This window comes from Chanodichthys erythropterus, chromosome 6 (assembly GCF_024489055.1).
Source record: "Chanodichthys erythropterus isolate Z2021 chromosome 6, ASM2448905v1, whole genome shotgun sequence".
Taxonomy (NCBI): Eukaryota; Metazoa; Chordata; class Actinopteri; order Cypriniformes; family Xenocyprididae; genus Chanodichthys; species Chanodichthys erythropterus.
In genome coordinates this window covers 12,117,501-12,130,774 of record NC_090226.1, presented here as the reverse complement: position 1 = coordinate 12,130,774, position 13,274 = coordinate 12,117,501, and the positions used below count along the sequence as shown (strand labels likewise).

The following is a 13,274-nucleotide window of genomic DNA, read 5'->3' as shown; positions in this document are numbered from 1 at the left end:
TGCACAAACTGCTTTGCATTATGGACAAAAGGAAGACAGATTGACAGAGGACCACTTATTGGGAAAAGAGCTGCCATTTCATTACCAGAATCAGCACCTGCCCACCCCCAACCAATATCATCTCAACATAAATTTTAGTACATGCACTAATATTATTAAAATTCTGGCTGTTACTGATAACCAACAAATGGAAATAAAATAAAGAAATAAACTGCTTCACAACATTATAATGTACAATGTTAAAAAAATGGATGTTCAGTTTGAGATTTGCTAAAGGTAATGTTTAACTGTTTTTAAAAATTAACTTGTGTTAGATGACGAAAAAAAAGGTAATCTAAATGCGTAAATGAGCATACCCTATCCAATATCGACTGATACTGATAAACAATCTCTAATATCAGCAGATAACAGATATTATATTTATATATTGTGCATCCATAGTCTGATCTTCTCAAAATGACCAAATATCTATCCAGACTGCAAAAACGACAATAACAAAAGCCAGACCTGTACAAAAATGTTGAAAAGAGCTCAATTATCCCCCTAGCACCTCCAGCGAGATCTTTATATAGACTGTTTGAGTCTACTGAGTGAAGCAGCCTGGATTACAAAAAAGAGAGCAGCTGGAAGCAGAAGGGTAATGAGTGACAAGCATGCATCAGCAAAAAGACAGAGCTCCCTAATTACAGCTTATACCTCCAGCTCTGGCTCTGCTTAAACACAGAAGCGGATGGAAGCAGGCGTTGAAAGAAAGTGAGGTACGCTTCACTGCGTGTTCCCTAGATATTACTTTATCTTAGATGTTTTGAGTGGCAGTTGAAAGCATCTCCCGAAATGAATAATTTTGCTTCAACCCCAAAAAAGCAAAGATTGTAACACTTTGTTCCAGAGCCTTTCATCGTCATTTTTTCATTCGTTACATCTGAAGAGGGTAAGAAAAAAACGAACAGGCTCCTCGGCTGAGGCAGAGCGTCATTTTAGTTTCCGTTGAAGGGATTTCCTTTTTTTTTCTCCGTCTCTCTTTCTTTCCAGTAGATTAAAATCCTCTCCTTCCAGTCTCTCATGCATAATTATGTTCATCACAAAAGATGAGCTTTTTAAATGGGAGGGAATTGCAGATGAGGCTGGATTGATTAGTTGCCGGCATGAGGTAATTGATCTGGAGTTTCTGTCATGTTAGTCCTGTGTCTTTTGCTAGATTCTGGTCCTGAATAGGAAAAATGCACTAAATGCTTAAATTTAACACTTAAAGGGGTTAAATTAAATATATATATATAAGACGAAACTGAATAAAAGTCGCTTGAGATTAATTGCTTTACAGCATAAAATCAATATACTGTAGTAGTCAAAAACAGCATAAAATGAGGCTTTCCACAAGCTACAGTTTGTTTGATGTGAGACAATATAATTGTCAAACATGTTTGTTCTTGGCACATTCATCTTTGAAGAGGAAGAATAGCCGAAGTCTGTCTCTTCAGTTCTCTAATATCTTATCATTCAAACAGCACAGTCCAGGTTCATTTCTTGTCTCACCACTACAAATGTGCCCTAAATGTGTCCGACTTCAAGAGTGGCTTTCAAAAGAGCTTTGCACAAGAGTAAAAGAACATCAAAAAAGCTCTCACCGACTTAAATCAATACTTCAGACGAGAGGGACCACTGAGGAAGAGTGATAAACAAATGGGCTTTACTTTGTGTGTGAAATGACCTCCTGACAACCTGAGGTGTCATATCTAACACAATTCCTAGATTTTATTAACATTAAGACAACGAATAACTGCACAAGGGTGTGTAAATGATGACATAGCATATATTTTTATGTGTGCTATGCCTTTAATTGTGTGCTTTTGGGGTATTTGGCTATTCCAAGTCTTTCCATCCTGCTATTTGCACTCTCCAGACATCATTTAACTATTCTCACAAGCAAAAGTTGTGGTTCATCTGTGGACAGAAAGACTGGAAACGGTTTCATGTTTGGGTTGAGAGTAAAATGGCCAAATATTTCCAGCCACGTCACTCAGTCTGATATTTTCTTCCACTTTATAATGGGAAAAAGTCTGTCTCATCTTTCCTCTCTAAAAGCTTCCTCTTTAGGGGTTGTTGTGCTGCCTCTGGCTGTTTTACAAGGGAAATTATGTTTAAATGAGTTACATAAAGGCATGCAAAGCTCTGTCAATGGAGCTGAAATCCATTGATGCTTTTAATGTCTCCTATGAAAAAAGTAACTTTGGAAGAGTCCTTCATATTGAGTTTTTTGAAAGGCAATAAACAAAATAGAAAAGAAGGCACAGAAACTCCCATTGAAATGTCATTGAGAGTTTCCAGCGGTGAAAATAACAATCTTTCCAATAACACGCTGGGGAGACAGTGGTCCTTGAAAATGATATATTGAGATAAAAAGTGGTCTGTAAGGGGAAAAACAGCTATCGTGGCATAAAACCAAGTAAAGATCTTCAATGTTTGCAGCTCTGCATCATTAATTGTCCAAATCAATATCTAAGATTCACTCTCAAACAAAAAATTCTGAAAGAGAGGAGCTTGTGATGAACTAGATGATCAATTTTAAATTTAAAATAGTGGCTGGAAGGAAAGTCTAGGGCGGCGTTTGTGTGCATAGGGCCCAAAGGGTCAGGCAACATTAAACAAGAGATGGACTGACCCATTCGCAATGAGGTCATGACCGCCATCAATTTTAGATGTGCAGCAGAGAGAGACAGCACTGGGCAGTGTGCTGTGAGATACATAAAATATGGAGCCCCAGGTGGAGGAAACAGGCCAATATCCAGCCATTAGTCTGGCCTTGAGCTGACAGACCACTGGCTAAAGGTTAGATCATGAAAAAGGCACTCAAAAGCTAAAGCTGAGCTTAGAGTCTCAGAAAGATGTACACAATGTGTGCTTGAAAGATTTTGAGGCTATAATACAATCATGTATCACCATAAAAATGTACATTTTCTTAGCATAACACCATTAAAACTGTCTAATAAATGACAGTCATTTTAAAACAAGAGCTATAACATATTGTAAAAGATTCAGTACCTACGGAAAAAACTTTATGAGCTGAAAGGTAAGCTTCGCGGTGGTACGATAAGACAGGATGGATTGCTTTCAAATGCATTTGAAAGGTAGGGCAATTCACTTTGTATTGTTAGGCAGAGCTGATATAATTTTAATGAGTACTCTCAAGCTCGTTCAGATCGAATAACTAGGGGAGCAAGAGGTATGAATCCTTTCAAAAACGGGCTGATGTGAAAACCATTCAATCCATTTTAAAAATAAACCACATTATTCACAGAAAACAAAAGTGACCGTCCTACTGCACCTTGAAATAAAACAGCAATCCATCAAACCAAAGAATGTGTCATGTGATTATATTGCCGAATGCAACCTAATTACTCAGTGTAAACTGCAACCCTCGCTCTGAAATATTAATAGATGCTAATAAGAAATATTGGCGCTGTGTCAGAGGAAAACGGGAACAGTGCCTTCACTTGTGTTGACATGTTTGTCAACGAGGAAAAATGATTAAATAATGAATTTTTCCATATTGAAATGTTAAATGCCAATTATACACACCACGTGACGGTGAAAACAATATTACTCTAAGAAAAAAAATAGATAAGTTTAATCAGTTAGAGACAGACGGACGGATGGACAGATAGATAGATAGATAGATAGATAGATAGATAGATAGATAGATAGATAGATAGATAGATAGATAGATAGATAGATAGATAGATAGATAGATAGATAGATAGATAGATGGATAGATAGATAGATAGATGGATAGATAGATGGATGGAATTCATGACTCATATAAGCAAATGACTGAACTAGTACAAAAATATCTGAGGGCTCCTCTAGTAAGCTCTCCCTACATTGCGGTGCAGTTTCACATCCAGCCGAGAGGCCGAGGAATCAGACAGAATTGCTTACTCACCCACACACAGTTCAGTGATCTGTCTAGAGAAGAGTGATCTTCTGTCTTTTTGCTGTTGTTTGCCCACTTGATCAGTCAAACGATTCTGAAAAAGTCCTCTGAATACCAAAGTGATATCCCCTGTTGGATCTGTGCAGGTATCTCTTTCTTGCTGTAAGAAAAGTCTAAAAGCAGCAAAGTCCGAGAAACTTTCTGAAGTCTGTTTATGGTTCCTTGAGCCCAAGAAACCCGGACTGCAGGCACAGAGAGCAGAAAAGCCTGGGAGATTCCTTTACAAAACACAGGCTCCAGCAAACAGGTCGGCCCCGAGAGCCCCCACCAAAGGCTTGGAAAATATCTGCAAATGTCTGGTGACGCACCGGAGGCAAACTCACGGATACAGACAGCGAGTCACACAACCCATAGGAAACACTGCATAACTGGGAGATTCACGAAGTTCTCCAATGAGAGTACGACGCGAGGAAAGAACAACTACCTCGCTGATTCTACACTGTGTTAGAGAAGGAAAGACAGCAAGCTGAACAGGACAAGACGGGTACCTTCAGACACAACTACAAGCCACGCAAAGTAAATTAATAATGTGCTGTGCTTCCACGGTGTGCTAGTTTATACTGCTGGATCAGGTTGCCTGACATCTACAGTTTCACAAGACCTTTATTTTAAAACAGCCTAAAATTTTGAAGTTATGAGCTCTTCCAAAAAGCAATTTCCTTTAGCCTCGATAAAACACCACAGGGGGCTTTAACAAACTACAGATTCCTTTCGAATCAGAAATCTAAGATTGTATAAAAAAGAAAAAAGAAAAAAAAAAGATTCCTGGAAGAAGGCACTTGTCCTGGGTTTGTGCCCCGAAGGCCGATGAGGAGACATTTTGTTCCTTGTGAAATGAGATATAGAGAGTGAGCTCATACTAAAGATGACAGCAGAAAGGCAGCAAAGAACAGCCGGAAATGAAACGAAGGAGAACCTCAGAAACTTTGCTATGAGACACCCAACAACATGAGTCTGAGAGTGGAGATCATGGAGCTCGGGCATACAGGAACACTATAATCAAAATCCCTCTAAAACACTGGCAGCTCTGTCTTCATTAATTTCCCTGCCAAAGACCCTTTCTAGTTCCAGAGTTCTCGTTTGAGACAAAATGTGATCATGGTGTTGTGTAAAAGAAAATCATGTGATTTAAAGAAACAGTTGACTCAAAAATGAAAATCCTCATAACTTCCAAAACTAAGTCATTATTCACACACACACAAAAAAATAAAATCATATCTTTGTCAACAGGGGCCAGTAGCATAAACTGTCATTATATAAAGACAGTGTCTTAATATGTGGTATGTCCCACTAATAGTTAGTCAAAGGGCATTCAGTCTTAATTTTTGGAATCAAATTAGGCCAGTCTTTCTTTCTTTCTTTCTTTCTTTCTTTCTTTCTTTCTTTCTTTCTTTCTCTTTCTTTCTTTCCTTTCTTTTTTTTCCAACCAACCAAAACCCATCCATCGATCCATCAAAAAATCCATCCATCCATCCATCCATCCATCCATCCATCCATCCATCCATCCATCCATCCATCCATCCATCCATCCATCGAGTCAACCAACCATCCAACCAACGAGCCAACCAACCATCCATCCATCAAAAAATCCATCCATCCATCCATCCATCCATCCATCCATCCATCCATCCATCCATCCAAAAAAAACATCCATCCATCCATCCATCCATCCATCCATCCAAAAAAACATCCATCCATCCATCCATCCATCCATCCATCCATCCATCCATCCAACCAACCAACGAGCCATCCATCCATCCATCCATCCATCCATCCAACCAACCAACGAGCCATCCATCCATCCATCCATCCAACATCCATCCAATCAATGAGCCAACCAACGAACCATCCATTCATCCATCCATCCATCCATCCATAAAAACATCCATCCATCCATCCATCCATCCAATCAATGAGCCAACCAACGAACCATCCATCCATCCATCCATCCATCCATCCAACCAAAAAAACCCCCATCCATCCAAAAAAACATCCATCCATCCATCCGAGTCAACCAACCATCCAACCAACGAGCCAACCAACCATCTATCCAATCAATGAGCCAACCAACGAACCATCCATCCATCCAACCCAAAAAAAAAACCATCCATCCATCCATCCATCCATCCATCCATCCATCCATCCATCCATCCATCCATCCATCCATCCATCCATCCATCCATCCATCCATCCAATCAACAAGCCAACCAACCAACGAACCATCCATCCATTTCTTTCTTTCTTTTTCTTCTTTTTCTCTTTCTTTCTTTCTTTTTCTTTTTTCCAACCATCCATCCATTCATCCAACCAACCAACCAAAAAAAACCCATCCATCCATCCATCCATCCATCCATCCATCCATCCATCCATCCATCCATCCATCCATCCATCCATCCATCCATCCATCCATCCATCCATCCATCCATCCATCCATCCGAGTGTGAACACACAAGGATTTTCATCTTCATGAAAGCTATTCCCTAAACCATAAAGTATGTACACCCCAGGCAGAACCACAGGAGACAACGTTGGGAAGAACGCCAAGAGTAACAAGAAGACAACAACTGTGAGGGAGTGCTATATGTCTGTGGATATAGGAAATGGAAAATGTCTGAAAGAGGAGGATCTGAATATGTGTATCTATGCAGAAGGGGGACAAAAACGCTGTTACACTTCCACTGTAGCCAACTGTAAAGTGAAGAATGATTCAGAAGATTCAGTACCAAAACAGAGTTGAGTCTGTGGCTCACCAAATGCTAGGGAGCAAATTACAGAGCCCTGGAAAACTGGTTGGCTACTGTGGTGAATGAAGTGGCTTGACTCAGAGTCTCTAGTCACTAATTTTAGCCAAGATGGGTGGAAGCACGCAGTCTAGTTGAGTTATTAATGAAATAACTGTACAACTATAAATAGCAGAAGAAAAACAGTACACAATTGTAATTATAAAGAACAAATTAAGCCATTTAAGAAAAAAAGCTGTACTTCATGTGTTTCATATATGTATGTATTATGCTGAGTGCATTCATTACATCTCGATGCATTTATGATTGCAAGAAAGCACTGTATAGAACTTTATTTTAATGAACAAAAACACATATGGAACAAAATACCTGAGTACTTCAGATAAAAGACATCAACAATATCTATAAAACATCCTTAACTACACTGAAAAAATGGTGTAGAAACAATATTTTCTCAGAATTTCATAAACTATTTCAAAGAAACAGCAAATAACACCTTGAATTAAATGTGAAATTTTGAAGTAGATAAACAGAAAGGGAATTTTCTTGAAAAACGTTCTTATTTACAACTTTGAAAAATATTTTTTATAGTGTACTGTACTTATAACATGACCACATCACAGCCTAACCAGATTTCTCCTGGCCAAAAACATCCTCTGATAGAGCCAAATCATCAGATATGAATGGACAGAACAGGTGTTCTGCTAGAGAAGAATGTCATGAACTTCCACCTGATTTAAAAATCTCCTACCTTATGGTACGCACTGAAATGCAGTATTTCCACATCAGATTCAACATGAGGGCATTTCCTGCCAGTCTTCAAAACAAGGTGGTGTAGATCCAAAAGGAGAAGAAAATACAGTGGAGCTCAGCATGTGTTGCTTGACTCAGCTCAACTCCAATCATTCAGAATAGCCGCTCCTTCCTCTTTCCCTTCTCTCAACCACAAACAGTGAGCTACGCTTGAAGTGCTCACGAGTGGGGGGAAAAAATCACTAATTCATTCACCCCCAGTTCAAGTTACAGCAGTTGTTGCTGCTTTTGAAGCATAGACATCTTTAGCTTTGTTTATGCAGCCATACCCAAATGTTCCCCTCTGGGAGAAGTTGTCTAGCAGCATTCAGAGGTTCCCATGCTAGCTGAGAAACAGAGTACATCAGAGACACATCCGGATGTAATCGTTCTCCTTAAGAAGATGCACTCCTCTGTCATCCACTTGTAGTGTGTCTCAGTTCGTTTGGAGGTTATTAAATCCCGTTTGGCCAACGCTTGTGCCAAGTGTGACATGTCTCCCTAAGGAGGCCAGGGAGGGTCTGACCAGTGTTTACACCCTCGAGTATGACTTGTAGATGTAGTTAATTAGTCTCAATAGTATTAAATGTGTGTCGTAATGGAATTTTAATGAAAAAAATGCTGAAGCTGTTGAGCTGGGTAGGGCCAGATTTGTCCAAGAGAACAGTGCTGCAGGAGGCTATGAGATCATAATCAAAGCCTGTCATTGGAGTAAAAGCTTGGCACACCCCATGGAAATGGATTACCCTCAAAAACTGTAACTTAAAGCCTTACGCACCAACACTGGAATACACATGGGAAAGCAAGACGGAGGAAAAGTCATGAAGAAAAAAACGGGATAGGAGCCAGTGAAGGAACTGTTTAGAAACAGAGAAATTAAACTGTTCAGGAAAGTTTTAAAATGAACTTTAGGTTGGCTTTACAACGTTCTGCAAATACAGATGAGTGAAATATATACAGTGAGATCGATTTCAGAGGATAACATTTGTTTTTGCTTGGCTCTGTTCACTTCCTCTTTGGTTTTGAAATGCTTCCTCGACCTTCAGGTTAAATTGCCGGCTGTCCACTGTAATTTAAATGGAGGCTGAATATTAAAACATTTTATATAAGAGTTTACTTTGTGAGGTTAACTTAAAATGTATGAACAAAACTATCTGAGAAAACAACCATTTAACAGAAGAATAAAGTATTTACATACACTGCTTTTCAAAAGTATGATTTTATAATATTTTTCTCACCAAGGCTGAATTTATTTGATCAAAAATACAGTAAAACAACAATATTATGAAATATTAATACAATTTCAAATAACTGATATCTATCACATGATCCTTCGAAATCATTCTAATATGCTGATCAATGTTAAAAACTACTTATTTTTGTGGAAACAGGATATATTTTTTTTTAGGATTCTTTGATGAATATAAAGTTCAAAATAACAGCATTTATTTAAAATAGAAATCTTTTATAACTTTATAATCGTCTTTACTGTCACTTTTAAATCTTACGGACCCCAAACTTTTGAACAGTGGTGTAGTAATTTAGTAGTCCATATTGACAATATAGATTGAAATATTGTGTTAACTATTGGCTAGATATTAGAAAGGTACAATAAAAGCTGATCAGCTGAAAAGAAAAGATGTTTCAGAGGTGGAGCAACTAGAGTCATTTTTGATTATAAAGACTTTTTAAAGGGTTAGTTCACCCAAAAATTAAAATTCTGTCATCAATTACTCACCCTCATGTCGTTTTACACCTGTAAGACCTTCGATCATCTTCGGAACACAAATTAAAATATTTTTGATAAAATCCGATGGCTCAGTGAGGCCTGCATTGACAGCAAGATAATTAACACTTTCAACGCCCAGAAAGCTACTAAAGACATATTTAAAACAGTTCATGGGACTACAGTGGTTCAACCTTAATGTTATGAAGCGACAAGAGTACTTTTTGTGTGGCAAAAAAACAAAATAACGACTTTATTCAACAATATCTAGTGATGGCCGATTTCAAAACACTGCTTCATGAAGCTTCAAAGCTTTACGAATCTTTTGTTCGGAGTGTGTATCAAACTGCCAAAGTCACGTGAACCATTGAAATTTCTAAACGTTTCAAAACACTTATAACGTAACGAAACCTCGTTTACTGAAATCACGTGACTTTGGCAGTTATTCTTATTCTTTCTGGGCATTTGAAAGTGTTAATTATCTTGCTGTCAATGGAGGCCTCACCGAGCCATCGGATTTTAACAAAAATATCTTAATTTGTGTTCTGAAGGTGAACGAAGGTCTAACGGGTGTGGAATGACATGAGGGTGAGTAATTAATGACAGAATTCTCATTTTTGGGTGAACTAACCCTTTAAGACATAACTTTTAAACTGCACCACATTTAGAGGAAATGTGGAGGCTGAAAAACATGGTGCTAATCTTCCCATAGGAAAATGTACAACTAAATATTATGAAAGCAATTTCATTCAACAAATGAAAAATCAAAAACTGCTTGCTTTCCATGTCAGCTGTAAAAGGCCTTACATTTCACATGCTGAGGAAAACAGAAACACTTTTTCAAAAGGATAGTAATAATTAGCAGCACTTTCTAAAGCAGCCTTGTTGTTTTGTTGTTTCTGTTACTGACAACAGAATACTTCCCTGAAGACTGCCACATCCTCCAAAAAACATCCTTCTTTTCTCTAATTACTGTCCAACACATTTACACACATACGTCTAGACAGAAAAAAGCACACATACACACTGGCACACACAGACATGCTTTCTGTAGCCTCCAGCTTACTGGCAGCAAAAGACTGAACAAAATGCAATTTGGACAAAAGCATTACAATTAAAGACACAGAGCACACAAACACACATATCCCAGCTTTACGTCCATCATAAAGTAAAGGGCTGCTGTATCGCTGTTAAAACTGACAGTTTAATACTGGCTACTTATCTTAATAACAGTCAAAATGAATTTATGACTATGGCTTTATTTATGACAGTGTAAATACCTCTATATGGTCTCCATCTGACATACTAAAATAATTAAAAGACAAATCAATATTTATTCAGTGATTAATCATGTAATAGGCAGGATAATGTACAGTTAGACTATTATTATTGCAATAAAACCACTTCAACCACATCAACAATATAATCCTAAACACTAAATGTCACAGACTAAATGATTTTGAAAGTAAGGCTTGATTAACTGATTGATGAACAATAAAAAACAAAAATAACCTATTGAATGAATGAATGAATGAATGAATGAATGAATGAATATATAGTAAACTTTCAATTGGAGACCAAAATTTTAAGTCTTTGTGTAAAAATTATATACCTGGAATACACCTGGACACATAACACATTAGTGTATTAGCCAGATAACTGATTGACATACTCAACACAAGACTACTAAATTAAATACAAGCAATTAACACATTTATGAATACATGCAAGGACACTCTACTTATATTTACACCCTGGCAAACACTTATATCCAAAGCAACCTCCAGTGCATTCAAGCTATACATTTTATCAATATGTGTGGTTCAAACCCATGACCTTGGCGCTGATAGTGTCATTCTGTGCCAGTTGAGCAATGGGAACATACAGTTCACTCCTATTTACACAAATGAAATAAATGTACGAGAATGCCTCTGCTTCACCACAATTACAAGCAAAAAGCTCCTTAAAAGGTGACTCTGTTTTCAAAAATGACCACAGCAGGAAAGAAAGCAACTCTTGCTCTTTTTAAGGATTCAGCGTGAAGGACTCAGTACATCAAAACACATTCCAATCTGGGACGTCTACACCCACATCAGCAACTGAGGGGAATATTAATGACCTGCCTGCTCATTTGCATGTAGAAGTAATGCTGTGTTCGTCCCACTCTGTGGTAAACTACGAAAGTTTAAAATGGCACAGAATACATTTCTAAGACACTAGATACAGTGATAACATGATGGATTCAGAATGTTTATTAAGGAGAAGAGGAGTATGTCACTGAAGCCTGCAGAATAGAACAAATCAGTGTAATCAGCAATAAAAAATATCTGCAATAATGACTGTATGTATTAATCAGTGAAGCACCCGTTTATGAGGTCATTTAAAGGGAGAGTTCACCCAAAAGCGAAAATTTTGTCATTACTTATTCACCCTCAAGTGGTTCCAAGTTTCTTGGCACCCACTGACTTCCACAGAAGAAAAAAAATAAAAAATAGTCAATGGGTGCCATCAACTGTCTGGTTACCAACATTCTTTAAAATATTTTCTTTTGTGTTTAACAGAAGAAAGAAACTCATATAGGAATGGAAAAACATGAGGTTGAGTAAATAAAGACAACATTTTCATTTTTGAGCGAACTATCCCTTTAAGATGCCATTCCAGTCTTAAAGGGCCAGTGCCCCTAAATATATTCTGTACATTAATGCAGCTATTAGAGGCATCAAATCATCCAGATAATGCGACGATGGTGTAAAAGGCCTGTTTCTGATAAGACTATTGAAGATATGTCTGATCCCATTATCAACGTGATTGTTTGCCCAACAAAAATGTAAAATGTCAAAGCTTATGAATCATTTTAATGTGCTCTAAAGAGGTTTCGTTGGGCTGCTCATACCCTGACAGTACCAGCTGCATAATTCTGTTCTGAAACACCTACGCTGACTGTCTACCACATGGCATGTTGGGAACAAAAATAAAGGAGGATTTTTCTTTTTTGTTTCTTCAGTTTTGTTTCAAATGTGGTTGAAAGTCACCAACGACACTCTATATTGTGTTTGACTGAATGCACACAAAGGCCACATTGTGTGAACTGCACAGTTTCCACTCATTACAGCAGTCATTACAAGGACACGGTTAGGCGAGAAGGTCAGCAAGAACAGTTGAGAGGGGATATCCTGAGTCACTGCACAAGTCAGAGATGCCTGGATACCTTAGTCAGCAAAGGTTAAGCGTCATCATTTTTTCTTTTTTTTTTACAATGGTCATAGGAAGGGGAAGAAGTGGGGAGACCCATAAACATCAAGGCCTGCAGGTATCAGTGATGACAACCTGCTTATCAGTGATAGGACACCTTTACACAATAACTCAAGATCTCTGGTTAAAATAAATATCCAATGTATAAGGTACAGTAAGGGTATTAAATAAAATAAAATAAAAATGTCAAATAAAACAAATAATAACTACTAAATAAAATATAATTATATATATATATATATATATATATAAATATATAATAATATAATTATAATTATAATTATTTATTTAGTAGTATAATAACTACTTTTAACTACTAAAAAAATGATCAGTTTACATTTTAATGAAAAATATTTAAATTAACTGTGTATGTACATTTTTATTTACATAAAAACTAGTAAATAAAATATTGAAATAAAAATAAATCATTAATCATTACAATTAAAATAATTATTAACGATGCATACATTTTTAAATTAACTAATATTTAAATATAAATAGTTTTACAATGAAATATAGCATGTCACATTGTATGGCACTGCTTAAAATTTCATGTCAACTTAAAACCAAAGTTCAAAGGTATCCTGGACATAAGAAGGAAGACTATCCTCAAGCAATGATAGAGCACCGGACAGAACAAGGGCCTGAAGGGTCCCATGCCCCACAACAGAGGATCAGATCAGTGATGGAAATGCTTGTCAGGTCACAGAAACACAATAGACCTCAGCTTTACAGCCCTTAACTCACAATAGCACAAAGATATGCTGATCTG

At 37.3% G+C, this 13,274-nt stretch overlaps 1 protein-coding gene across 7 annotated transcripts in view; it reads right to left on the bottom strand.

Annotated features, from left to right (window-relative positions):
* Window positions 1-13,274, bottom strand: part of iqsec1b (IQ motif and Sec7 domain ArfGEF 1b) — a 201,567-nt gene that overhangs the window by 63,070 nt on the left and 125,223 nt on the right. The window contains exon 1 of one of the 7 annotated variants that reach the window (XM_067388057.1): window positions 7,484-7,984. The exons of the other annotated variants lie outside the window; for them this stretch is intronic. Coding sequence (XP_067244158.1) covers window positions 7,484-7,530 — 47 coding nt within the window. The 5' untranslated portion in view covers window positions 7,531-7,984. Of the gene's footprint in view, window positions 1-7,483; window positions 7,985-13,274 lie in introns of those variants that run through there. 7 annotated transcript variants of the gene reach the window in all.